Source organism: Pleuronectes platessa, chromosome 17 (genome assembly GCF_947347685.1).
Source record: "Pleuronectes platessa chromosome 17, fPlePla1.1, whole genome shotgun sequence".
Taxonomy (NCBI): Eukaryota; Metazoa; Chordata; class Actinopteri; order Pleuronectiformes; family Pleuronectidae; genus Pleuronectes; species Pleuronectes platessa.
In genome coordinates this window covers 21,968,172-21,994,568 of record NC_070642.1, presented here as the reverse complement: position 1 = coordinate 21,994,568, position 26,397 = coordinate 21,968,172, and the positions used below count along the sequence as shown (strand labels likewise).

The 26,397-nt window shown below is 42.5% G+C and overlaps 2 protein-coding genes and 1 non-coding gene across 6 annotated transcripts; 1 reads left to right on the top strand and 2 right to left on the bottom strand.

Moving 5' to 3' along the window:
- Positions 1-751: 751 nt before the first annotated feature.
- vash2 (vasohibin 2) lies at positions 752-21,583 on the bottom strand. 2 transcript variants are annotated; one of them, XM_053445485.1, is made up of 9 exons: positions 20,922-21,583; positions 19,599-20,050; positions 13,899-13,987; positions 13,500-13,556; positions 13,082-13,156; positions 9,605-9,842; positions 9,374-9,517; positions 6,899-7,017; positions 752-4,674 (listed from the first exon to the last, which is right to left on the bottom strand). In XM_053445485.1, the coding sequence occupies exons 2-9, from the start codon at positions 19,917-19,919 to the stop codon at positions 4,605-4,607; spliced, it is 1,113 nt and encodes a 370-aa protein (XP_053301460.1). In that variant the 5' UTR covers positions 19,920-20,050; positions 20,922-21,583; the 3' UTR covers positions 752-4,604. The 2 variants fall into 2 exon arrangements, with proteins under 2 accessions (XP_053301460.1, XP_053301461.1); XM_053445486.1 differs by lacking the exons at positions 19,599-20,050; positions 20,922-21,583 and adding an exon at positions 14,173-14,495.
- On the top strand, positions 12,130-12,202 carry trnat-ugu (transfer RNA threonine (anticodon UGU)). The gene has a single exon. It is a non-coding gene; the product is annotated as a tRNA-Thr (tRNA).
- Positions 21,584-21,833: 250 nt separating the features above from the next.
- On the bottom strand, positions 21,834-25,613 carry LOC128460315 (uncharacterized). 3 transcript variants are annotated; one of them, XM_053445457.1, is made up of 8 exons: positions 25,277-25,613; positions 24,324-24,659; positions 23,944-24,216; positions 23,823-23,864; positions 23,598-23,693; positions 23,217-23,365; positions 23,027-23,089; positions 21,834-22,584 (listed from the first exon to the last, which is right to left on the bottom strand). In XM_053445457.1, the coding sequence occupies exons 1-8, from the start codon at positions 25,458-25,460 to the stop codon at positions 22,471-22,473; spliced, it is 1,257 nt and encodes a 418-aa protein (XP_053301432.1). In that variant the 5' UTR covers positions 25,461-25,613; the 3' UTR covers positions 21,834-22,470. The 3 variants fall into 3 exon arrangements, with proteins under 3 accessions (XP_053301432.1, XP_053301430.1, XP_053301433.1); XM_053445455.1 differs by having other exon boundaries at positions 23,823-23,867; positions 25,277-25,612; XM_053445458.1 differs by having other exon boundaries at positions 23,217-23,359; positions 23,823-23,867; positions 25,277-25,611.
- Positions 25,614-26,397: the final 784 nt, after the last annotated feature.

Here is a 26,397-nt window from a genome sequence, read left to right as displayed (position 1 = left end):
TTAATGAGCACTAGATGGCAGCAGTGGACAGAGCAGAATGATGTGAAGGTGTAATATTAACCCCCAATAATAATTATTAATAATAATGATACACTTTATTTATACAGCAGCTTTCAAAACGAAGCAATTTGAAGATCACACAAATAAAAAGTGAGGACCTGCCAAAATGTCACCGGTCCTCACAAAGACAGCTGTATAAGAACACACACACACTCTCTAAGCTGCTGCATAGATGAAAAATGAAGGATTATTTGTGCCGTGTTCTTCTAAACTCACACAACCTCTCACATCGTCAGCGCAACATAAGCTGATTATTTTTATCAGAAGCTGGGCGCTTGTTTATCTGTGTGGATGTGTGTGTGTGTGTACACAGGACTGTCATCTAAAGAAGATGAACATTATTAAAATCCTTCCTCTTTCTGTTCGTCTTCCTCATCTTGTTGAAGTTCAGTACAGTCTTCTGGCCCCTGAGATACATGAGTTAAATGTTTTACTAAATTAATTGTATAATAGCCTAGTAAGGCAAAAACATGCACACAAAAAAGTCAAAATGCCACAAAAAAAGTCAGAAAAACATCGTAACACAACTAAAAACATCATAAAAGCATCAAAAAACGTCTAAAAGAAGCTGTTAAGTTGTATTATATTCAGTCACAAACAAAATGTCTGAAGATGAAACTCGGTCAACAGCTCCTTAACCAGATTCATGATTCTGACACACAACAATGTGAAGAAAGAGAAAAACACAAAGTTAGAAACATAGATCATTTATTCACATGCTGCTACTGTTGTTGATAAAAACAGCTGAAACTGTAACAGAGTAAAGATAGTTATATCGAATCGGGTGGAAACCACATGAAAGTTCAACACACTCAACAGCCCTAATGAGCTCAATACTGTTCCAGAGGTTTAGGGTTCGATTCCCACAGAGCGCCACTAGCCCACCTCATTACATTTCTCAAGAGTTTGACGGAAGGCCGCCTGTCCCTTTTTTGTTCCTCGCAGAACAATTGTAACACAACAGGCGAGAAGAAGGCAAACCAAAACTACAGAATCAAATCTGAAGAAGAAAACAAGAGGAAAAGTCAGTTTGCGAACTTTAAGAAAAAGCTTTGACTTTGTTCAGTGCCAAATAAAGGCTGCGTGAAAGGATCACACGATGCACACGGGCACAAATCCTCCAAACTACACAGCAAAGTCAAAACATCAAATAAACACATGGGAGCAGCACTGCGGAGGCACTGGAAGTTTTATTCAAATACTGACTACATGTTGCTCTGAATTTGGTTCAGCTTTAACGGAAACAAAAATATATTTTTCTAATTCAAAGCTGCATAAATAAAAAATATGAAATTGTATTTGTGACTTTTTTTGTTGCTTCCATTCGATTTCTGGATTTGATCAACAACCTTGAAGATTTGGACATAACGTTGGATATTATTTACATTTTTAATCTGTATTATTGAAAAGGAGATTTGAGATGTTTGTGTTCAGTTAATATTTTCAAAAAAAATCACCAAAGATTTGAGTTCATCACAGATCAGTGAGTTTAGGACGGAGCTGAGAAACACGATTCAGCACTTCGGAAACAAAGGCCTTCAAAAAGATTAAAAAAACAACCTGCTACAAATACAAGGTGTTTTTTCTTTCCTTTTTTTGAATTCTTGCTTCTCATTCAAAATCTAAATTTACAATCAATGAAAAGAAATCCCAAAAGTTACGTTTTTCAACCACAATCTGATGAAGAAAAACAAAAAGGAAACATTCAATAAGATAAATTGTCAATCGCAGACGTTTCTATTCCAGAGTTAAATTAAAAACTGTTGCTACATCGAGTGTTTCATTGTCTGTGTCCCCACTGAGCGGTCGAGTCCTTGTTTGTCTTCATGCTCATATTTGTGCATCGAGAGACATTAGTGAAGTTTAGGAAACTTTGGAATCTCAGATGGTAAAACACGAGTCCGTTAGAAAAGGTTCCATTCTTTAAAAAAGTTCTCCAGGCCGAGAAACATTCCCAGTCCACACTTTTGTTTGTTGACAACCGAAGCGAGAAGAACAACTCGGAAGCAGCTTTGTGCTTTTCCTCCGATTCTAACCTCATTAAGCCTTTGTAGATAATTTACAGTACAAATATGATCCCGTGGAGCTGGTTGCTTTGTGCTCTGGTCCTCTGCTGGTCAAACATCACAAATGTGAAAGATATTCCGCTCTTTGCTAACAGCACCTTGAATCAGTGATCGTGGCTCAGGCTGCACAGAGCGAGAGGAAACTCCGAGTTATTTTATAAACTGTGGAGAGAAGAGTTAATCTTAGTGACGGAGAATAATTTCTGTACAGATGTTTGAAAATGTGGTTTGTTTTTGCCTCTTTGAGCCACAAACACTTTGTTTGAAGTGAGGAAGACTTGGATTTTTGTTCTTTGTCACGAGAGAACCAAGCACACTGAGCTAACCTTCTATTTTTCACCCCTGTCTGTTTGTGGATTCGTATGTTTGTGTACAAGATTTCACAAAAACTAAAGAATGGAGGTCGACAATATTTGATGGAAGGATCTGATGTCAGTCAGGAAAGAACCAATTAAAATCTGGTGCTGATCTGGATCAGGAGGCGGATCCAGGATGTTGGTGCAGTTTAATTTAATTGAAGGGACTGTTGGGCCTTGGCGAAGGTTTGAGCTCTACTGAGTTATGCTGGAGTTAAAAAGTTGGCATAGCTTCCCTGAAGAGGCCCATGAGCAAGGCATCAAGCCCCTTCATTCTGTGAGGACAGCTGGTCAGGGGACAGCAGTGCGGGATGTGGTTGTCAAGCCAACATTTCTACCTTGGCCCAACTGCTAACATGGAGGAGGTGGGGGTTTTGAACTATAATGCACCCAGCCACCAGGTGGCAATCGAGAGCTTTGGCTTCACCTTTGAGGAGCTCTCACGTGCCGTATAGATCTGTTGAATAGAAGCTGACAGTTCTCAGACTGAAAACTTTACAGAACATTCTGCAGATAGAACAAAAAAGTAAACGTTGCATATGTATATAATACAGTATGTAGTACAAAGTATAACAAAATGTCCAAGTACAGTATGAGTATGTTTTAAATTCAGCTTTCTGTGTTGTGTGATGAGCACTTCTTTGTGATATTGTGTCGTTGTTTGTGTCAGACGGGTTAAAATCATCCGTGAATGTCGAACTGATTTCGAGCTTTGATTCTTCAAAGGCCTCAACAGGAGAATCCAGAGAAACTGATTCAGATTTGATTTTGATTTATACGAAATTAACGAGCGTGAACTGAACTGAACGGACTCTCACAGGCCACTTGGTACCGGAGATGATTCACCGAGCTGATTTTCACCTTCGTGCTGCAGATTTACGGTCGAATCCTTCGACTCTAAACCACAATCTTCAGAGTGGAGATTAAAAAAAAAGACAAATCTCAGTCATGTTATTTTCCAGCTGTGGTTACGTATCCAGATGAGAAGAGGAAGCGAGGGAGAGGGAGAGAGAGAGGGAGAGGGAGGTTTGCCGCAGTGCTCTAATGATCCTCTCTCTCTCATCTTTTCTTCTTTCTGAAACTCTATCGACTCTGCCTCTTTGATTGTCCTTATTGAACGAGTTCCTTTTTCTAAACTCGTCCACTCAGATCGATGGAAATCTGCATGTGGGAGTCGAACTTACTCATCTTTTTCAAACCATGGACGATTGAAAAGCTTTTGAGAAAGCCAAAGTGCAACTAATCAAGGTGCTGCAGTAGATGAACAGGAGAGAGTAGCGTGGGAACCTCCTCTTTCCTCTATGAACACCGACATGTTGGAGAAATGATGAAAAACCTGTGTTGAGTCATCGCATTGATTCTCAGGCATAGACTTGTGCTCTGAAACCGAGCTCAGCACGTAGAACCCTGAACTGGTGAATCCGTCGACACATTCCTGTCGTGTACCAGCCGCCGATATGGAACGCATCAAATCCCACACTGCACTTCACTGAACAACACTCGAGAGCCGTGTGGAGATGATCAGATGAACGGTTCTCGAGGTATGTGAAGCACCGGCAGATGGACGGATAAGTTATTTTCCCCTTTAACATTAAGTTAAGTCTATTAATATATTTTAATTGAGTTTCGTGCAGCGGAACATCTTTATGTTGACTCCTCCAACATGGCAGCTTGAGGAAAACGTATAATATCGACCTCTGAGGGGGCGACAGAGATGATATGATGGTTTATTGATGTGAATTTCAGGCTCTCAACCTTCGATTTCTGGACTGAATGTTGGAGATTTAGAGATAATTCATCCGCTGAGCTTCTACATCCGAGTTTGAGTGTGTAAAAACATAAGAAGAAGCTGCCGCTGCTCGTGGATCCACGTCGACGGAACAGGCAACCAAACTCTTCTTGAAATATAAAATAATCTTTTCTCTCCGAGTCGCAGCTTCAAAGAAGTTCCTCCTCTGAAAGCCCAGAAAGCACTTTTGTTCATCGTCCACCTTTGTCAGAGCTGCAGTGTCTCGTCCACCTAAAGCGCCGGCGGCTGGTAGAGTCTTTAGGATCGGGGAGGTTGAGACGTGTGGACGGATGCGGGGGGGGCTGAGGACGTCTCGGACGGGGACGGAGGGGCTCAGATGCGGATCTGGTAGCCGTCGCTGAGGGTGCTGAGCTCCGGAGGTTTCCTCTCCACGCAGGCTGGCCTGAAAGACAGAAGAGTATCACAGCGATCAGACACAGTGAAGAAGAAGAACAAGAACAAGAACAAGAACAAGAACTTCACGATGAGAACACGTCTGACACTTCATAGCTGTTTCATTTCTAAAAAAGCATTCCACTTTCCCAGCAGGCAGTGCAGCTAACAGTCACCGGAGGCGTTTCATCACGCTGCTAAAATAACCGGGGGTCGTTGAGGAGTGCTCCCAGCTGGTCGGACCAGCAGCTGATTGTTACTCTGTCTCTGCTGCAGGGACAACGTGTTGTTAAGTGCTCGGCTGACATCAGTAACAGCTCTTTAAGGAGCACGTAGGAGTGGTTCGAAGTGGTGATGTGTTGTTCTGCTGTTTCTCTGAACTGATGAAAAGATTAAAAATCACCCAGAGGCCGAAACAAGAAGCAAATGAAGAGACTCAGTTCCCCCTGTGGTGACTTCAGATCAAACTCTGCAGAGACCCAACAGACCCTTTAAATGAAATCAAAGCTCAGAGATAAACCAATAAAACAAAGTAGATCAGGAAATCATAATCTCAATTTCAGACAATTCTTATCTTAAATTGAGCTAAAAGTCGAACTTTCTCATACAGACGTTATTTTCCCATCAAGATCAATTAAAGGACGAAAGCAAAAATGGAACACTCGCAAAGAAATAAACAAAATTTATAATGACGGTAACAAACTTTAATGACTAATTATTTAATGATTAATCGACACGTGTGGCAGCAGAGGGCGCTGTTGCTCAGTTATATTGTGCAGCTTTAAAGAACAAAACAAACATTTTAATCCTTGACGTGAAGGATTTTTAGATATTTAACGTTCAACTTTAACGTTAAATGTTTTGATGGCTGAATTCTATTCTGAGATGATTTGACGTTAAATCACTGAAATGGATTAGTCTTTCATTTTGTGTTGCTCTTTTCAAACACAAACACACATTCTGAATATTGAAGCTGTGAGAGCGTCTCGTAAAAAGGTCATCACAGAGTGACGTCAAGCTGCAACACCGGGAATGTCAGTAATTATGGTGCTGTGTGTGTGTGTGTGTGTGTGTGTGTGTGTGTGTGTGTGTGTGTGTGTGTGTGTGTGTGTGTGAGTGTGGTGACTCTGCAGTGCGGCCGGGCTGCAGCTGTCGTCCAGGTCAGGTTGTGTTACACCACGCAGCTGCCAGCACACACAGACACACTCAGCGTCCTGTGTGTTTGTGTCCGTTTCCGTGCTGTTGAACTATAGTGGTGAGTCACCGCGTTTCTATTGGCTGCTGAAGGAATTTCATCTGCTCAAATTGAGAGTTCTTACACTTTCTTATCCACAAGTCTGTTGGCAACGGATTTTACTACACAACTACACAAAGTTGCTGGACTCACACCTATGGCCGTGGGTGTGATGAACGTTTCATGGCAGCTGTCAACACAACGCAAAGAGAACAACCCGGGAAATAAAACCCACAACCAGATCAACACCAGGTTCGCCAGCTGACTCCGCCTCCTCTTTCGCATCAAGGTGATTTGATTGGCTGGTGCCTCATGAAAAATAGAGCTGCCTAATTTCTGTCGTACGCAGTTTGAGTAAAACGACGCAACGGACCCACAATGCAGTTCGTGACCTTCAACTCACAGGGAGCATGGGAGCTGCAAGGTCCTAAAGGAGCTGGTTCAGTGTTCTCTTCTATTCTGGAGGAGAACTACTGGTTTACCTGCAGCATCAATGATCTGACATCCTGTGTGTCAGACAGGGAGAGAGGCACTCTGCTGCGGAGTGTTGTTGGCATACACACACACACAGACACACACAGACACACACACAACAATGACAGCGCCTGTGTCAGCTGAAAGCAACAAGGACTCGTCTGCCCGCTGATAACGCTGAGCTGTCGGCAACAAAGACACATGCGAGGTCTTCAGTGTCAGCTGTAAATTCAGATTAGGGACTGTGAGGACACACACACACACACACACACAAACACACACACACACACAGACACAGACACACACTCATGATGGCTTGTTTCCAGTGAAATGTCAGATCGACCTTTTCACTTCAAGTCTAAACTCTCCTCGACCTGCAGAGCTGCGGGAGGACGGAGGAGGAAGGAAGCACCGGTGACCTCCCTGAGGAATCTGGAGACTTCCTTTCATCTAGAAATCTTCATCAGCAGCTAAGAATTGTCTGAAACGATCCGACACACACATCGTCGGCTCCACACACACTCACGATTTGTCTCTGCGCTGAGCGAAGCGCCGCTGGGGACTGCTCTGCCTTCGCCGCGGTGATAAGGACTTCCCCCGGCTCCGCTCTTTGATTGGTGATTGGGCGCTGGAGGATTTCAGGATCTGACAACAAACAAACAACACACACATCAACAACAGTACATAGAATTGTATTAAGTGGCATTTTAGACTTAAATTTGCGTAATTAGCGTATGGACAACGAAGTAAATTAAATGTAAGAGTTTCAGCTAAATGGAATGCAGCCATCATTAATCATAACAACGAGTCCGACTCAAATCAGTGATATTAAAATTAAAAGTTCATAACCATCACTGACATGTTTTAATCAAGCCCAACTGAAAATTTCTGTTGATTTATATAAAATCAAGGTGTCGTTAGGAAGTTTTTGAAGCTTAACATTTTACAGTTTAACCATAAACTTTATTGCGAGAACACAATGAAATATGTAGAGCTTGAATTAAGATGTAAACGAATGAATGCACACCTTTTGTGTTAATTCTAATACATAAATAAAACTTTGGAAACAAGGAGAGTTTTGGTGTCAGTGTTGTCGTCAGTAAACAGACGAACCAACTCCAGGAATCATTCGAGAACAGGACACGTGTTGGTTTTCCACTCGGTTTCAAGTGCTTAAAGATAAACTGAACTTCTAAACAAGTGTTTAAAGTAAAGGAGCAGAAAGAACTCTCCAGCCGCCGCCTCTGTTCAGCTGCAGGTTCGAGACATGGGACTGTGCAGAGTCATCGTGTGATTCATTCTCTTCTCCCCGTGAACTCAACAAGCCACCGTGACAGAGAAGAGGTGTGTGTGTGTGTGAGTGTGAGTGTGTGTGTGTGTGTGTGTGAGTGTGAAACAGAAATGGAAACTATCAGCAGAAAAAAACTGGACTAAGAAAATGTCAGGAGGTAGCTGATCTTTCTGGTCATGTGGTTCTGATATGTGGGTCAGTGTGTGTTTGTGTGTGTGTCAGATTTCTCGTTCTCTCTTGATGTTCTGTGTTGTTTTATCCTCATGTTTTATCACCTTCTTCATGTAAATTCTATGAAAATCAAGTTTTATTATTATAACCGTTCGTCTGCACTCAGATAATCTGATGCTCCATGAATGTGAAACTTTATATCTGCTTCTCCGTTCCCTCGTCTAGTTCACTGAGTTCTCCACGTTCCAAACACACATTGAAAAGTCTTAACTTGTGAGGACCCTCACTGACATACTGCTGTGCATTCCAGGCCCTTAACATAAACCTAATTCTTCACTTAAACACAAGGCAGAACTCTCAGATAAACACAATGACCTCACTGTCCAAACATTGAATCCTCATGGAGACAAACACACACAAACACACACGTACAAACACACACACACACACACACGCACACGCACACACTGAAGTCTATTTATAATAAATTCACATTCTCTGGGGTACAGTAGAGATTAAAATAAAGTCTGTCTGTGTGTGTTGCCTTCATTTGCACATACACACATACGTACAGGAGTGTATAATACAGTTTGTGTGTGTGTGTGTTTGTGTGTGACAGCTGCAAACTCACTGACCTACATATCTTGCTGACATGCAGTGCAGTCCACATACTGTACCAACGTCTTACACCGGCATCACACACGCAAACACACACTCAGACTTACATAGAAGTGCATGTGGAATAAAATAAAAAAAATCAACGCATGGAAAATAATATACAAATCAAAATTTTAGTCATATAAAACATTTAACCTCAAACAATCCACTCCTCCGAGTCCGCCTCTCTTCCACGCACACACACACACACACACACACACACACACACACATCCTTTCCCATCATGCCCTGAATTATTCCTGACAGTTTGTATTCCATGTTCATCCCAACGGTCAGACAGAAGAAAATACTCATGAAGTGTACACACTGAATCAGAGACTACACACTGAGATTAAACGAACCAACAAACAAACAGGAAGGTGACACAAAACACAATGTAAAAACAGTGGACATGCAAATATAAATAAAATATGTTTCATATTTGTTTCTGTGATGCAGAAATTCCCTTTCTAACAGGTTGTGTTTGGACGTGACTTGGAGAGACACTTTGGTTTGTTCAGCTATGAAATAACATGTTGTGTTGTAGTTTGGCAGATAAATGCTCCATTAACTTTAACTTCACCACTAAGAGCTGTTTTTCTTTTCTGCTCCTGTTTGGAATTACACTCTCTATCCAAGTTTTCCGTTTCCACCCCCCACTGTGGAGTGTTTTTTCTTGTTTTACCCTCCTGGTTGATTTATGATGTGGTAATGTGAGCACGTCCTTCTGCTGCTTCTCTTCTCCACGCTCAAACCTCCTCACTCTCTTTACCCAAACCACTCTGAATGAAGCGATGCCAGTGTTTCCCATTAACCACTGGGACTGTGGCTGCAGAGCCTTTAGACTGGCATCATCACATTGTGTATGTCTGCGTGTCACACCTTCATCCTCATGTCTCGACCGTGTTTCTCCAGCTCCTTCCTCATCTCCTGAGCTCCCAGTCTGGCGGCATTCAGGACCAAATGCTTCCATTCTATTGGCTGGAAGACGTGGGGGTCGTGAGGCACATACAGGCCGATCTTCACCTGGGACAAGCAGAGGACACGTTTAAACACACCTTAACTGATGCCAGGCACACTTCCTCCCTCCCTCCCTCCTCCCTCCCCTCTTACCTTCTTCAGAGTGTGCTGGTATCTCTTGTAGGAGCTCTCAAACTCGGCCACCAGTTCCCCCAGCGTCCGGTGGGTGAGCGGTTTGTCCATCAGGTCCTGGCGGCGGCTCATGCCCAGCGATCCATAGCGACCGTTGCAGTAGACGCCCAGAACAACGTGGTGGAAGCAGTGGCCTGAGAACTGAGTCTTGAAGCTGATGGGGAAACGCTCCAGAGACGTCAGCCCGTTGGTCAGGTAGCTGGTCAAATCAACAGGGTTAAGGAAGGATCTAAAAATAACACCTTTAGCTGCAGCCGGAGGTTTCAAACTTTAAGACTGGATCTTTATCATAAACTAATCTACTTTGACTGCAGCCCCCCCCCCCCCCCCCCCCCGCGGCTGCACATTTGACTTCAAGTATTTCTGAAGAAACGCGAGCCGTGTGAAATAAGATGCAGCCTGAGACTGAGGATAAACAATTGGTCTCAGACCGGCAGTTTGTGAGCTTCTGCTCTGCTGCTCCTGTCTGATTACATCTCTGTGATTTATCATTATGTTTTCCTCTGATTCACTCAGAAAAGGGACTGCTGGCGGAGGTATGAACTCTCCTGAGTGACATTCTAATTTCAACATTTGCTTTAGGATTTATTATTCTACTCCTTTTAAGGGCCTGGATTTTATTTATGTGTTTCATAGTCTCTGTGTTCTGAGTGTGTGTACTGACTGTTGGGCCGTGCTGGAGGAGGAATGGGCTCCACTGACGGCTGTTCTAGTTTCTTACTTGGTTTGTTCACATCTTTCAGATTTTCTTGAAAACAAGTGAGACTGAGCGGTTTAATGATTCAGTAGATCAGGACGTTTACGGCCAGCAGCGAATCACCTGCTCCGTTCTGCCCGTGGAGGCCTGTCATTGGTCAGAGCGCCTGTCTGTCATCTCAGCAGCCTGAACAACGCAGAGCTGCTGTTGTTTCATTAAATATTCACGAAGGGACATCATCATATACAAACACCATTCCTGTTATTACTGTTAATCCAGTTTCTGTTGCATTTCCTTCTTCCGAGGCGCAAAAGATAATTTACTGATTATAAAAACAGATTAACAACATGTCTGGATGTGAAATGCTTGATTGAAAACAAAATCTGATCTGATCTTTGAATGTAAAGGTAACTGTGAAACCTTTATCTGTGGATGTAATGCAGCGCTGACCCATGCTCTGACAGATTTTTTTAATCAGGATTCATGAATTATTCCCTGAGAAATCCACAAGAAGCTCCACATGTCACATGCTAATGAAAATTAAAAAATAGTCCTGGATCCCCCCCTCTGATCCTGATTGGTTCTTCCCTAGGTGATGCCCCACCCCTCCCATTAACTCTCTGGTGGAGAATATAACTGTAAATAAAAAGAAAGCACAAAAATAACTATATTTCGCAAAATTCGAAAAATGTTTATACTCTAAAACAATAGTCTGGTTTCAACAGATTGTTTGGGCCAATCAATAAATCAGTCGGGCTCTCGACAGAACTCTGATTATTATTCTACTCAAGGCTGCTTCGTACTCAGGCCTTCTTCTTATTCTACAAACCACTGGTGATGTTAATCCTGTGAGACTCTGACTCAAACCCACACAGAGAGCTGTTGTCTCTCCAGATAAACCCCAAATATCCTGGAGAGACTGAAGCCGGACCGACAGACAGGAGCGCTCCGACCGCCACAGGCCACAACAACAGATTCTATTCATCCCCCTCTGCCCTTTGCCGTCCTGTGCTTGATTCTTTTCTGTTTGACTCGTCTTCTTCGACCGGCTGTCTCAGGACGAAGAAAAAACACACCCACTTTACCATCCACTGGTCACTTGTAATTGTAAGTAATTCAAAACAAGTTCATCCTCACTCTAGTGGAGAGTTAAGGACAGAAGCTTGTTGCACTTTTCTGAAAATGGGATATAACTGTGATTAATTGATTGAACATCAGATCCCTCCGTGCTTTACAAATACCAGTTAACCAGTATAAACTGTACAATAAAATAAATTTGGAATTGCTCTCTTGGGACAAATAAAGTTGTTTTGAATTTAAATAAATCTAAATGCATGAGTAACAGCCAATTACAATAAGAACGACTTGGTGCCTTGATCATTGAACAAATGGGGTTTGTGTTGATGGGGGGGAGGGGGGAGGGGTATTCAGCTGCAACATGACACTTAACCTCTAGGGGTCACTAAGTTCTACACACTGAACCTTTAAGATTCAAAAAGAAAATGTATTGTCATTTCAAAACACGAGGTACTGAGGTTTTGATAATCAGCAAAGAATCTACAACATTAAACGCTAGTGGCCGAAGTCACATGTTGTACGTTTAAGTGTTGATTAAAAAGATTCTGTTGTAAATACGTTTTCCAAGTCTAGTAAAACAGGAGGTGTAACTTTTCACAGTATTTGTATTTAATGGAATGTGTTTGTACAGACTGAGCACACGGCAGACCAGGGTGTGTCCTCTGCCTTTGTTAAGATCAAGTTGTTGGTGTGTCACTTGTGTGTCAGGTGAGGCCCTATAGCTCAGTGGTTAGAGCACTGGTCTTGTAAACCAGGGGTCGCGAGTTCAATTCTCGCTGGGGCCTACTGCCTTTTGGGGTGAGTGACCCTCAGGTCAAAGGTGACGCTGATCAATCTCACTCTTTACCTGACAGAACTGAGTCAGGAAGTTGTCGTCCAAAGGTCACAGAGCAACGTTTTGCCTCCGTCTTTCACCTTGAATTGATTTTTTTCATTCCAGCTCTTACCACTTTCTCTCCTCCCCCCCCCCCCCCCGTAGGGTAAAGTCAGTCTCAATTAAAGTCAGTGTCAGCTGCCACCCTGACGGCCCAGGAGCAAAGCCACCGTGAAACTAGCCCATGTGGAACTGGACCATCCATTCATAGAGGACACAAACAAAATCGATTCTGTTCATCTGCTAAATCCTGCAAAAAACTGTTTTACACCACATATCACACATCAGCAGCTTTATCCCATTAAGTGTCTGATTCACATCTGAACACATTAGGATCCTGTTATTAGAAATTGCCTGAGCGATGCACTGAAGATCTGACCTGTGACCTGGGGAAGTATCGCACTGCTTCAATATGAAGAGTCAAAACGTGTCCTGAGAAATGTATGAATTCATAAATCAGTATACGGGAGACAAACTGCTGCTTCAAAAATTCAAGCTGTGCCGGATGATACTAAGCCGGTGATCGCGTGTGTGTGTGTGTGTGTGTGTGTGTGTGTGTGTGTGTGAATGTGTGTATGGTTGGGGGTTAGACTCTGAAGTGGGCTTGTTGCCAGGCAACGAGGTTCTGTAAGAGCTGGAAAGGGAGGCAGTGGTGGTGCTGGGGGGGGCATTAAGACATTCGAGCAACGTGTCTCATTGATTTCACACAGAGATAATAAGAATAACCTTTTGGCCCACTGTGAGTGTGAGCGTGTGTGTGTGTGTGTGTGTGTGTGTGTGTAAAGGATACATTCCCAGGATAACGGCTTCAAGGCATTTGATTGGCAGAGACTCCCTGATCATCTCTCTCGCTGTCTCCATTAACCTGGAGGAGGGAGGAAGACGAGGTGGAAGGACGAGGGGGAGGATGAAGAAGAGGACACGGAAACATAATTTTTAGAATTTAAATTCATTAATGTAAATTAATTTTTAAATTCCTGAAGACACTACAGTTAATTCAGTGTTTACACAAAATAAAACTCCAACCACAAGAGTTTCGATGTCTTGGTCGAGTGAATAAAACATGTTTTTGTTTTATTGTTATTATTATAAAGTAAATGCATCAGTCTGTGGTTAAGCGGCCTGGTGGTGTTTGCACTATCATTCTGTTAATTAGCTTGTTGAGTTAATCTTGTTAAAATGAAATGATTAAATAATCAAAGACTTACCCGCACAGTGGACGGCTCTTCTTGATTTCAAAGAACTGTGTTCCTGTATGGTTGTATCTGACAGAAATGATAAGGAAGAATATTTGGAGTCAGGGTATAACTGTCAGAGTATCGTTGTTTGGAGAGATGGAGAGGGTCATCACTAATCAGAGGGTTGTTGGTTTGATCCCCAGCTCCTCCAGGCCTTGAGCAGGACAGTGCAGCCCAAATTACCAGTATTACCAGAAAGCCCAGTCTTTGTCTACAAGTCCCAATTGACACAGTGTCCCTGGAGTTAACGTCATGCTGATGCCTTTAAAATTCTTTAGAAACGTCAAATATGACGAGACACACAGAACTAACTTCCCCCTGACGTCCGTGTGCTGACACGTTGGGACATGTGTGCGTGTTAAAGGATACTGCAGGGCCTTCATGTAGTTCTGGACGGACACCAGCCAGTCGGGGACAGACATGGACGGTTTGAAGGTCGGGACTGAAGGAACAGGATGCTGAAAAAGAGAAAGAGAAATAGGGTTAAACTCGCGGTGGAAGGTTATTTATATTTAGATGATATAATTTAATATAATAACAGCACAATAGTAGAATTATTTCTGCTCCTTTCACCACAGCGGTCACTGGTGTTATTTGTGGTAGCAGCTGAATGAATAGCATTCTGTGCTAAAAACAAACACACCTAATATATCTGTCTGTAGCAGCTGACAGTGAGTAGCTCCAGGGAAAAACCAATCAAACAGATGAAGGGCACAAGTCAGACGAGGTCCCTAACCCCAGAGAGTGGAGGTGATACGGCCCCACCTCAGAGCACCGGACCTCCACACACCCTCACACTGAGAAGAGGTTTGTCGCACTGGAAACCACCAGAGTGTTTCTGCAGCTGTTTGAACTCAACAAGCAGCATGTCAGGGAGGAAACCAGGATCAGAGATGTGGCTTCATGAAAGGACGTGATCCAACCAGCAGAGCGAGTCAGACTCAAACCCAAACCCACACTTCCTCTGACAGCGGTCGTCTCTGTTGTGAGTCTGTGGCCGTGCAGGAAGGGGTGAACCACAGCCCTGTCATTTCCTCTGGGTCTCTGCAGCGCTGCTTGTTTAGGAGGAAGTCAACAGGACAAAATGGAGAGGAAGCCCGGGTCTTTTTTTAGTTTTGATGAGTTCTAATGTAAAACTGTGGCACACGTGATCTACTAAGATTTACATATTTTAATAATCAAGCACAATTGTTGTCTTTTCATACAAGAACACACATGTTGGTGTAAGCCAATCAGACATTCATCAGGTTACTCACATAACCTCCTTGCAGTGTTACATGCAAGGAGGTTATGTTTTGACCCCGGTCCCTTTGTTTTTTGGTGTGTTTACTTGTAAACAGGATTAAGCAGAGACCACTGGACAGATTACCAGGGAACTTGGTGGAAGGATGTGGTCAGAAAAGAACCCATTACATTCTGTGCAGATCCAGATGAGGAGATGGATCCAGGATTTGTTTTTATCACGTTCATTCGACTTTTTCACTGATTTCTCAGAGAATAATTCCTGGATCTTGAGAATCTATCTTTGAGAATAATCACACACGTTAAGGAGACTGATCTCTAGTTGTGTGTGTGTGTGTGTGTGTGTAATTTGGTGCAGCTTGACTTTAAAAGGGACTGTTTGGGCGTTGGTTGAGGTTTGAGCTTGACTGACTGACATTTTAGTTCCTGAAGAAAAGTTGTGTCTTGCAATTATAAGGACAAATGCTGGTCCGTCCCTCTATCGAAAATTTGATGGGTTTTATCCTCGTCTCATTCTTCCACCAATGCATCTGCTAATCTATTCATTAGACTCCACCTCCTTAGTGGAGGCAATAAACCAGTATTTACCACTGACGTAATGCAAACAGGAGGTCAGTCTTCAAACCAGACACCCAATGAAATAATCACCCAGCTGGTCGACCTTCAACCAGTCAACAGTCATGATGTCCAAAAACCAATCAGCCAGCCAACACCAGTAAATAGCAGATTTGACTGTCATATAATCTCTGGTGTCGTGAAATCCCCGTTAAGGCTTAATACACTGGCTGCATCAGCTGGTACACACACACACACACACACACACACACACACACACACACACACACACACACACACACACACACACACACACACACACACACACACACACACACACACACACACACACACACACACACACACACACACACACACACACACACACACACACACACACACAAGCTGCTTTCTGCTGGGTCAGGCAGTGAGATGTGTGGTGATCCCTCACTTGTATCCTCCTCTCCTTTCTGCCACGGGAGAATCGCGGTTAGATCATCTTTCTGCTGCCGTGACCACATTCAGAACAGAACGTCCCACAAGAGAAGCTTCATTTTAAACTTTCACTACGAGTGGGTCAGTCTGCCATCTGACCTTGAGCAAGGCACTTAACAGTTTGCAGCTGAGCTTAACAAATGAATGAGGACGGCCTGGGCCAATGCATTATTTTTATGAAAGGCTTTTATATCTGCAGCATGGAACCACTCTGACGTCAGCACCATTCTGAGGGACCAGCTGTCAAAGAATTAACACCTGTGCAAACTTTGAGTGAACTGACCAGTTAGCGTTCTGTGTCATGTAACCGAGGAGATCAGTCTCTATATCTATAGAAGCATATTGTATTGTGTTGTATTCACCGAAGCAGAATCAATGACATCTGATATGTCTCCACCTTGTTCAGAGCTGGGAATGCATCTCTCCATTGTCCCAGTTTAAATCTACTTCTACCTCCCTTACTGTTTTACCCCTTTCCTTCATCCCTTCATCTTCTGCCATCACTACTTTCCCTTCACAGGGTTTCTGTTCTCTCCTTCCCTCAGCTTCTCTCTCTGTCTCCGTCCTTTCTTCTGTCGATCACTAAGCCAGAGGAAGGGAAGCATGAGAGAGCAGGAACAGAGGGATTTCTCACAGTGTCGGTTATGACCTTCCCGAGTTTTGAATTGTTCAGAAGGGGATTGGGGGATGGGCAGTAGAAAGTGGTTTGAACATAAATCATCAGGCTGAAAGAGAACAACAGCAAAATGTAAAAGTAACCAACAAGACAGTAGAAAACAAAAGTATATTCACGGCTCTACTTCATTGTAAAAACACATTTACAAGAAGTACTGACAAACTGAAGTATCTGAAGACACAAGAAGAACAGAAGTGGATTTAACTCAGGGGCCACATGTCTTTTAGAACCATGTGGCAGGTGTGGGACACAGATATCAGTGACCTCCGTCACCTTTAAAGCACTTTTGCTCTGTGTGCATTAAAAATGGAAACAACCAGGCGAGAGCAAGATGGAGGAGGGGGAGGAACAGATCCTATTTCCTGCTGTCATGATATCTTTAGAGCGGGGCATCCCGGGGAACGCCTGTCTATCTCTGAGTGTGTGTGGGGGGGGGGGGGGGGGAGAGTCACTCAGACAGTATTTACAAGATACATGAGTACTTGTACTTCTTTAGTCGACATCACTGTGGCTTGTTTATACTGCAGGATGACAGTCATAACACTAAAGGACACCTTCTTGAAAATTGTGGCTGTGGTCTGTTAATCGTTGCCTCAGAGCACATCTGTCTGAACTAATCTATGTTGGCAAACGTCCACAAGCTTCATCAACTGATCCAAAACAAGATGTGTGTATCCTGAGTTTCCTCCAGACAAAGACAAGCACAAATACACGGAAACTTCAGCAGCTGTGGCCTAATCTGCATCCGCACATACTAACATTAAACCATAATAATAACACAATAACGAACTCTTCCTGTGTCGTTCTCCTGACTGTGGCTCGCTGAGCTTGTTGATTTATTTTCAGTTTAATCGCTTAATGCTGTCCAAAATAAAATCCTTTTGTCACAGCTTGAGCAGAGACATTTTACTCCAGAACAATGGGGCCACAATGGATTATGCAAATGACGGGAAATGATCTATTGTTAGATTTAGGTCCTGCTCCTGTCCAGCGAACCCACATGGAGTTAAACATCCAGCTCAGGACACATTCATTAAAGTGTAAACAATTTAAAAATAGAGCTTCTTGAGTTCTTGCTGCTTATTTCCTAAAAAAACGTGCTTTTTCTTTTTCTCATTAAATTACAAATTTCTTTTTAAATTATGACTTTATATAATGACTTTTCTCCTATTACTTATTCTTGTTAATTTACGACTTTAATCTCGTAATATTATTTTATTCTCAAATACTCCATTTTAGAGAATACCAGAGCATATTTTGTATTAAAAGATTTATGCGTTTTCTTAGAGATCTTTGCTCAGAAGAGTTCTGTCCAGGTTAGTCACTCATGAAAGGTCCTTCAGGTGTGGTACAGGTGGTTACAGGAGATTATCCACAACCCTGATTTTATTAGAGGGATTATTTGGCCCCTGTGCCACGTCTCGCTTTCTGTTAATGAGGGCACGGAGAGAGGCAACATTGTTACTGACGATATCACAGACACCGTGAAAAATGCTACCGGGTGGGGGGGGTTGCACATATTGCCCTTTGAAAGCAGCATAAATGAGCCACAGTATGTGTAACGTCCAACATGTATCCCATAGTAATCTGTGGTGTAGAGCTCTTCTCCCCATTGGTCTCACCTTAAACAGATAATCCCTTAATGCTGATCAGTTCATTAAAGTTAATTTAACATTTCTTAATAACAAAGGTGTTGCTCTCTTCTCCTCCTAAATACTCTTAAGGCATTGGTCATATGGATCAGTCTAACAGCTGTGGTTACCACCTGCTTACACACACACACACACACACACACACGTTGGGTTGCTAATCAACCACACAACAACACCTCACGATGAACCAACAGACACCTAGACGCACAAAGCTTGTTTACAACAGTGTCCTAGCAAAGCCTTTCAAAGTAAAACAGCGGCATTTAATACCATTCATACATATGAAGGTGGAATTAAATGACAATGATTGAACAAAGTTCTTCAATTCTTTCCAGTTACTTATTCACACACACAATTTGGGTTCAGTGTCTAAGAATACTTTGAAATGATACCACGAACCCTGTGACTAGTGGATGACCCGCTCTACCCCCTGAGCCACACCGACACATAAAAGTAAACTGGAAAATAAACAAACTGTGGGGTCATTTTAACAATTTACTGAACTGTGAAATAGAAATTTGGTGTCTTTATCAATTTGTATGCATCAGTTTTTCAGCAAGTAAAAATGTAAAAAGCATATAACGATGATTTTCCGAAAGTAAAATTTATTTTTGCTGCTGATCACTGGCCTTCTGAAATGTTCTGAGTAGGACTCTGTATTTCCTCTTCATATTTACAACTTCATGGTCCCAAAATTGGCTAATATAAATTTCACAGAGTGACACACTGTCTCTCACTTAAAATGCTCAACGTAAAACCATCATGACACGTAGCCTTCTAAAAACAATACTGACAGGAGGCTCTGTATGTGTAGTTTTTGTTGTTGGTGTGTTTGTGTGCACATGTCCTCCTGTCATCCCTTCTGTCCAGGACAACAGCGTGGGATCTTGGCACCGACGAACAACTGGGTCACTAATGACAACATGGCCAATTAGCAGAGCTAAACAAGAACCAGATTCCCTCGTCCTCGTCCTCGGCCTGAAACACAACGGACGTCCACCCAAATCACTGACGAGAAAACTATGAGGAGAATCTGGGCCGAGGGGCCAGAGCAGCAGCAGACAAAGACGTGTATCATGTGCGGGGCTACTGTTTCTTTCAACGTGTCTTTTCTGCATAATGAATACTGATCAAAAAGAAAATGGCCAAAGCAAGGATGCTAATTGTTTGAGACAGAGGCTGAAAAGAGGAGCTGCAGCAACGGACAGTGTGAGGATAGTGATGTGTTTCCTGAAGATTAGAGCATGAAAACTTTTGCAAAGCTAGTTACGGTAAATGACAGAGAGAACATTGTTGCATTGAGATTTCAGACAAGGCAGAAGAGGTCAGGAGGAGAACAGCAAAACCCCGGAGCTGTCATATGAAGCAACATACTTCAACATACCCATGAGAAGATCCAGTGTGGAGGATTACATGATACTACTGAATGATCAAACACAGCTAGCTTACCCTGGGAAGATATGCAGCATTTTGTATCCTGTCCACCATCTCCTGACCATCAGGGTGCACAGCAGCCACATGGGACCACATCCTCTCCCAGGTGATGCTTTCGATGGGGAAACCAGTCCGGTTGACATAGAAAAGAACTCCTCCATCCTTCTCCTCTTCCTCCCCAGGGGATCGGGAACTGTTATTTGGGGGAGAGGCGGAGGATTGCTCTTGGGTGCTGCAGCGGAGGAGGCAGTGCGAGCTCGAGCTCTTTGACCGGCCGTGCCTGCTCAATTTGGCCGAGGAAGTGCCGGCCCGGCTCGGGGAGTTGGGTCCTGTCATTGATCCCAGGAGGAGGAGGAGGAGGAGGAGGAGGAGGAGGGAAAGTCAGGGCAGGGAATCCTCCTCCAGCTACGAGAGCTTCGCCTCATTTGTCGGTGACGGACAGTTCATTTTGATCTTCGATGGCAAATCTATAATAGAAAACAAAACCTTCATCCTTAGCAGCACATTTTGTGAAACAGCAGATCAGGTGATCAGCAAAAATGTAAATATACCTCTTAAAGCATGTTTCAGGTATGGGTACATATCTGTCCTGCAAGGGACCAATATTAAACAACTATGAATGATGAAGATAGAATTGTGTATTTATGAAGCTACTTAGATGGTCAAGTCTGTGCACTCAAAGAGGATCTGTGCCTTTCCTTTTTTGGAAGATAATTATATCACTATCAGACAGTATGAAGCCTCAACTACAGACATATACACAGAATATTTAGTTCGGGTATATATTGTATTTATAGTGTACAAAGCGCACGAGTCAGTTTGTTGCCACAGACCACAACTTAAAATTGATATGCGATTTTTCATTCTAGTGCACTCAGTCTAAGTCCTAAATATCCATATAAGGGCTGGGCAACATCATTATATAATGGTTGTGACAGACTTTAAACTTAACATAAATATTAATGTGACAGTCATCATGATAAGATTGTTATTCATATAATTGTTTACCTTAACTTCTTCGTCGATATCGATACTTAAATCAACAGTATCAAAGACAATGCTAGTTTCATATTATATATACTCTTATAATAGAAATGACGATGTCAAATTGATCATGATAATTATGGATATCAATGAAAATTATCATTTTAACCAGCGCTGGTCCCTTTAAACTAAATCAACAGTGCCGAAGATGAAGCTAGTTTACTATTATGAACATCAAAGGCACTTTGCAGAACCAATACGTCATGAAAGCTCTCAGGTGAGCTTCAAATCGATACCAGGTTTTTCCTTATTGCTGGAATATGTCGAATATAACCGATATTACCGTAACCGTACCGTGTTTTAAACCGGGGCTCCGATGTCACGGTAACAGCGGTGGCTCCGGTTTAACGGGCGCTCGACCCAGAGACCACGCGAGGAGACGAGTCAGGTTCCATTCATGACGAGGCGCCGTTGTCCCTCTCCAGATGAGAAGTCTTGTTTTGGTCCGAGCCTTCGCAACTTCACCTCTTCTTCTTCTCTGGGTCAAGTTAGCGGGAGTTAATAGCCGGTCAGAGCGGAAACACAGTCGGATGCCCTTCAGAATAAAGGCATCCTGTTGGTCGGGGATGCATATTTACAAAGTTAGCCCATGCCGCAAACTGATGATCGCGTCACGTCTTTGTTTGTGGGGGATTCAGATGCATTTCCACAGAAACATCAACTATTAGAATCCAGTTCCCGGTGGAGGCTTGTTTACTGTTTGAAAATCAAACCCGGAAGTGCTGCCGGTTTTCTTTGGCGAGCTTGCTAACGGTGCTATCTCCGGGGCCGTTACCTCCCACCGGTCCAGGCCGGGGACAGGAGCTCTGCGGCGGTCAGCACCGTGTCCGGCGCCTCGGTGTCAGCTTCGGCTTCTGTTCCCGAGTCTCTGTCCCGTGGAGGGATAACAGGACGAGTCTCTCCATGGAGGAATCACCGGGACGGGTCGCTCCCTGCCGCCGCCTCCTGCTTCTCTCTCCGCCGCCTCTGTCCCCAGCAGCGCTCGCCAACGTTCCGCGGCTTCCCATTGGTCCGGACGACAAAGAGAGGCAGGCCAGAGAGCAAGCGCTACCATATTTGGAAGTGGCGGCGCGCTCTGATTGGTTCGCTGCGATGGATGAGGGCGTCAACAAGTGATACATCTGCTAAAAATGGGATTTTTTTCTGCAACTGTTGAATTTGCACATCTTGTACATTTTCATGATTCATCTACAACCAGAACACAACGGATTTTAATAGATTTTTATAGGATAAAATAATTTGATGCCAAAAAAAGTCGATCTAAACAAACACCTGACAAGATACAAACCGAACATCCGTTTTAATAAAAGCACTAAATATTGTTATGAATACTGATATTGACTGAGGTGGGGAAGGTTCATCTTGTTGCATGTAAATCAACATCATTTAAAAAGTCTCTCAACTCAAACCTGGAAGTATCAACCTGCAGTATCTACATCACAGCATGAAACACTAACATGTCTATAACATCAAGTTAAACATGCGATATCTATATAAAGATATACCATCTTATAATTATTATTATGACTAAAGCATTACAGCAGTAAATTAACATACAGCTCCCCCTTCTGGCACTCTTGGCAAAACGCTTTTTACAACACATTGCTTCATACACAATCATTCACATCATCATACAAATAACATGTCACCATTGTAATGTATAAGAATAACAGCTGGATCAGAAGAACATAAAGATACAATATAAAATATTCAACACACAAATAACCTTTGTTTCTTTTCTACCTAATGAGAATCACATTATTATGAGTGACTTTGTTTTCACAGCAGAAAGTTATAGCAAATGATTCCTAATATAAATATATCGATGTCAAATGTGACTCTACTATTGTTTGAAATTGACGGTGGCATAGAGGCTGCTGGGATCAGCTGAGGGTCCAGTAGAAGAGGAGGGAGATTTCACAGTGCTGTAGGTCACTCCATCATCACCACCCTGGATCTTTAGGATATACAATCAATCAATAAATCAATCAATCAATCAATCAATAAATCAATCAATCAATCAATCAATCAATCAATCAATCAATCAATCAATCATCTGTATAGCACCTTTCATCAGGTTAGTGTAGCTCAATGTGCTTCACAGAACACAACAAATACAAATGTCGATAAGGAAGTATGATAAAAATGGGTTTAAAAAAAGACACAACAGGATGTATTACACCACAGGTCAGGATGTTGGCACAATTACATTACTGACAGAGAGACAACACAATTCGAATGATTATTGAAAAGTAAAATAACCTAATGCAGTGCTAACAAAACCATCACAGCATAGTAACATGTATCTAGTGACTGACATCAAATTATGTTTTTATGTTTCCACTGATGACAACATTCGTTTTTCAGTATTACAGTTCTTGTTGAAAGGAGGAGTTTACCTGGGTCGTGCTGTGAGGGGAGTGGCTGATGGAGGAGTAGAACACATCCTCTGCAGGGTTGACCTACACCATGAAGACACAACATTGACTCTTCACTTATATGGATTCATACTGACTTTACATGAAAACCATTGTCCAGAAACGCTGCTTCTGTGAAGTTGTAACAGTTCTTTTCATCTTTGTAACTGACCGTGTGTTTGTGCGTCTGTGTTTTGTTCCCTGAGACGACAGGAACAGAAGAGTTGGCCTCGCAGAGAGAAGAGTCAGGTTCATCAAAACCTCTCGTCTCCTCCACAGAGAAGGTTCTGTTTTCATCTGCGTTCATCTGTGTGTCTGTAGCTGGAAGGATCACACACAAACAAAGATGAGTTGTGGTTACAGGAGGTTTTATTTACCTTGATAAAAACAATCTGGAATATTTAGATGACTGATATTTATGAGTGTTTGAAATATGGTGCAGATCCAAATCTAGACTAAGGGAATTCAAACGTGGTTTCATGAGACTTTCAGGCCTTGGAGGAGGTATAAACTCTATAAGTGACATGTTAGTTTCATCTGTGAATGTTCTCACCTTTGTTCCTTCTCCATCTGATGAGAATCACAACCAATATTACGATTGTGGCAAAACCTACAACCGGACCGATGTACAGCCGCCAATCTGTAGAATCTGTCGAATGACAAGAGCTTTAGTTTCCTGTTCAGTCCAACTTCCTGTATTTACACATGTTGTTAACATTAAATCCATCAACACGCAGCAGCACAGAGATGAATGAGAGGTGCAGTGAATATTCAGTACCTGTTGTCATCTTATTGTTTCCTGGACCTGGTTCGTTCTTTCCTTCTTAAGAAAAAGAAATGTATTAACAAATGGAATTTATTGGATCAGGAGCAGTTCATCGTGTTCTGTGTTTTCTCACCTGATGACGGAGGGATGAAGGAAAACTTTTCCTCTTTGTCACCCTGCTTCACTTCACATGTTAATGAGCTATAGTTCTTCATCTTGTGAACTAAATGGGATTTTGAGAAGCTCACAGTGGCCGAGGAGGAAGACTGTGATGTCTTCAGGTCTTTGTTGTTTTCAGTCACATCTTCATTCATAAACAGCCACTTCACTGTGAGGACACAGATTCTACATGATGGTGACACAGAGCAGCTCAACGTCACCTCATCACTTCTCTTCTGCTCAGTCACTGGTGATGATGGAGATATTGTGAGAGAAAGATAACATGAGTGAAACTATGTCCATCAGAATGATCTGAATTATCAAAAGTTTTTATGAAGAGACTCTTTTACTCACCGTTGACAACAGAGAAATAAACTTGATGATCTTCATATGGTTGTGTTGTCAGGTCAAACTGTCTGCAGTCGTATCGACCAGCTACTTCAGCTGTGACCTCACTAATAACCAGAGAACAGTTTGCAGCAAGACGTAGTCTGTCTGCTTTAGATTTGGAAATCTTAGATTTGTCGAGCTGCCTGTTTACAAACAGGTTTACTGCTCCATTGCCCTCTGAATCAATGAAGAGCCAGGTAGTAGCTCCACAGTTCACATGATCATCTCTCATCTTGTCACAAGACAAAGTGACTTCAGCTCCAGCTCTGATGATGATGAATGAAGATTGGACAGCGAGCACTGTGGAGGAAATGAGAGAGAGACAGCAACAATTAAACTAAACCAAGAAAAAGACTCATATTTTCATACACTTCTGAATGTGAGGATTCTTTTAGACGTAAAAGAATCCTCACATTCACACAGATTCCCTGGAGGTGTGAAGTCTCATCAGTTCATCTTTGTGTTAAACTGAATGTTTGTCCCACATTTGAAGGAATTCCCCTCAAAGTGTTCCTGAAGGTCGTCGGCCCAGAGGCATAAAGATGTGACTACATGTTGCAGCACACTGGTCTTCATCAGGGGACAAAGAAGAAGTAAAGCAAAGGAAGAACGAGACTGAAGAAGTGACATCATCAGCTCATCATCACTGGAGACGGAGCAGGTGACTCAAACTAGAGCAAATAACCACAATTAGACAAAGAGCAACACACAGCAGATTGAAATATGAGGAATGATCCAGTACACAAATATACACAACAACAATATCAGAGTACTCATAAGTATCAGTCCCATGAATGAGCCAGACTTGTGCCACAACACATCAGTGAAACTCTTCACTTTTAAAAGCAAACACAAACAATCTGGTGTTATTCTTATTGTTCACACTGGTAAAGTTGTGTAAGTGTATTTATTCTCACCTGTAAATGGAATCAGCACCAGTAGCAGATGTAAAGACATTTTAATCCGTTTGATTTCATCCATTCTTCTTCTCTCTCTTCTCTGCTTCTCGGTTCTTAGTAAAAACTGCAATGTGGGGTTTACTTCCTGTGGATCACTTCCCCTCAGTGACATGTCTCCTCTGTCGTCATGTGCTAGTTGCATGTAGAGAAAATATCCATCAGCACCGACTTTCCCCCGTCGACCAGAGACTGTGTGAATATCTGACGATGAACTAATGAGCAGCAGCGACTTTTAGATTCAGACACTTGTCACTCGTTCACATGAGTGATGCAAACATCAGGAGATTCAGTCCAAATAAAGGACGACACACGTCACCTCTGGAGCAGCTTCACATCTGGACTTTGATATTTTACAGGTGGTCCAGCTTGAATATCTGTCTCATGTTTATTGGTTTATTCCTATGTTAAAAAAAAAAAAAAATTGCAAACTTATCTTGAAGTTACTGAATGAATGTAACTTATTCAGGTTCATATTCAAACACATGGAGCCAAGAGCTATTTAACCATTTGTTCAGGTCACATGTGCATGGAGGATTTTTCTGTGATAAGATTTAATAACATTATTGACTTGGGTTTCAAAATGTTCACGTGAATCAAATGTGATTCTGTGGTTTCCAGCTGTGGATTGAACTTAGTTTGCCTGTGGACCAATAAAGTAAATGAAGAAGTAACCGTCCATCATGTCTCAGAGTCGTTGTCATATATGGTCACATCTTTAACTTCACTGTGTCTGAAAATAAATCAACACATCATTCAGTGTGACGAGCATCACGGTTTCTTCATCACGGTTTCTTCATCACGGTTTCTTCAGTAGAAACGAGAGGCTGCCTCCCACTTCCTACTCATTTACTGAGAAAGAGAGAAAGAGAGAAAGAAATGTCTCCAGTCTTTATTATGAAATCTGTTGTTAACACACAAACAAAGACACAACAAAATCAGCATTAAACTCAACAAGAATCTGACCTTGGGTCTGGGTATAAAGTAAATAATAAACTCTACAAAAGAAAATAAACCATTTATCACATGAATTCATGAGAAACAGTGACATGAACGTGAGGTTCCTGTTTCTCACGTTGACC

What these genes read in the sequence shown, in the direction of transcription:
- vash2 (XM_053445485.1), bottom strand. Translation starts at nt 19,919, where the DNA reads ATGACAGGACCCAACTCCCCGAGCCGGGCCGGCACTTCCTCGGCCAAA. An exon ending in ATGCTGCATATCTTCCCAGG is followed by an intron (nt 13,988 to 19,598) that starts GTAAGCTAGCTG and finishes TCTCTTTTTCAG; the next exon opens with CATCCTGTTCCTTCAGTCCC. An exon ending in AACTACATGAAGGCCCTGCA is followed by an intron (nt 13,557 to 13,898) that starts GTATCCTTTAAC and finishes CATTTCTGTCAG; the next exon opens with ATACAACCATACAGGAACAC.
- LOC128460315 (XM_053445455.1), bottom strand. Translation starts at nt 25,460, where the DNA reads ATGCAACTAGCACATGACGACAGAGGAGACATGTCACTGAGGGGAAGT. An exon ending in AAACAATAAGATGACAACAG is followed by an intron (nt 23,694 to 23,822) that starts GTACTGAATATT and finishes GTCATTCGACAG; the next exon opens with ATTCTACAGATTGGCGGCTG. An exon ending in CCCCTCACAGCACGACCCAG is followed by an intron (nt 22,585 to 23,026) that starts GTAAACTCCTCC and finishes TATATCCTAAAG; the next exon opens with ATCCAGGGTGGTGATGATGG.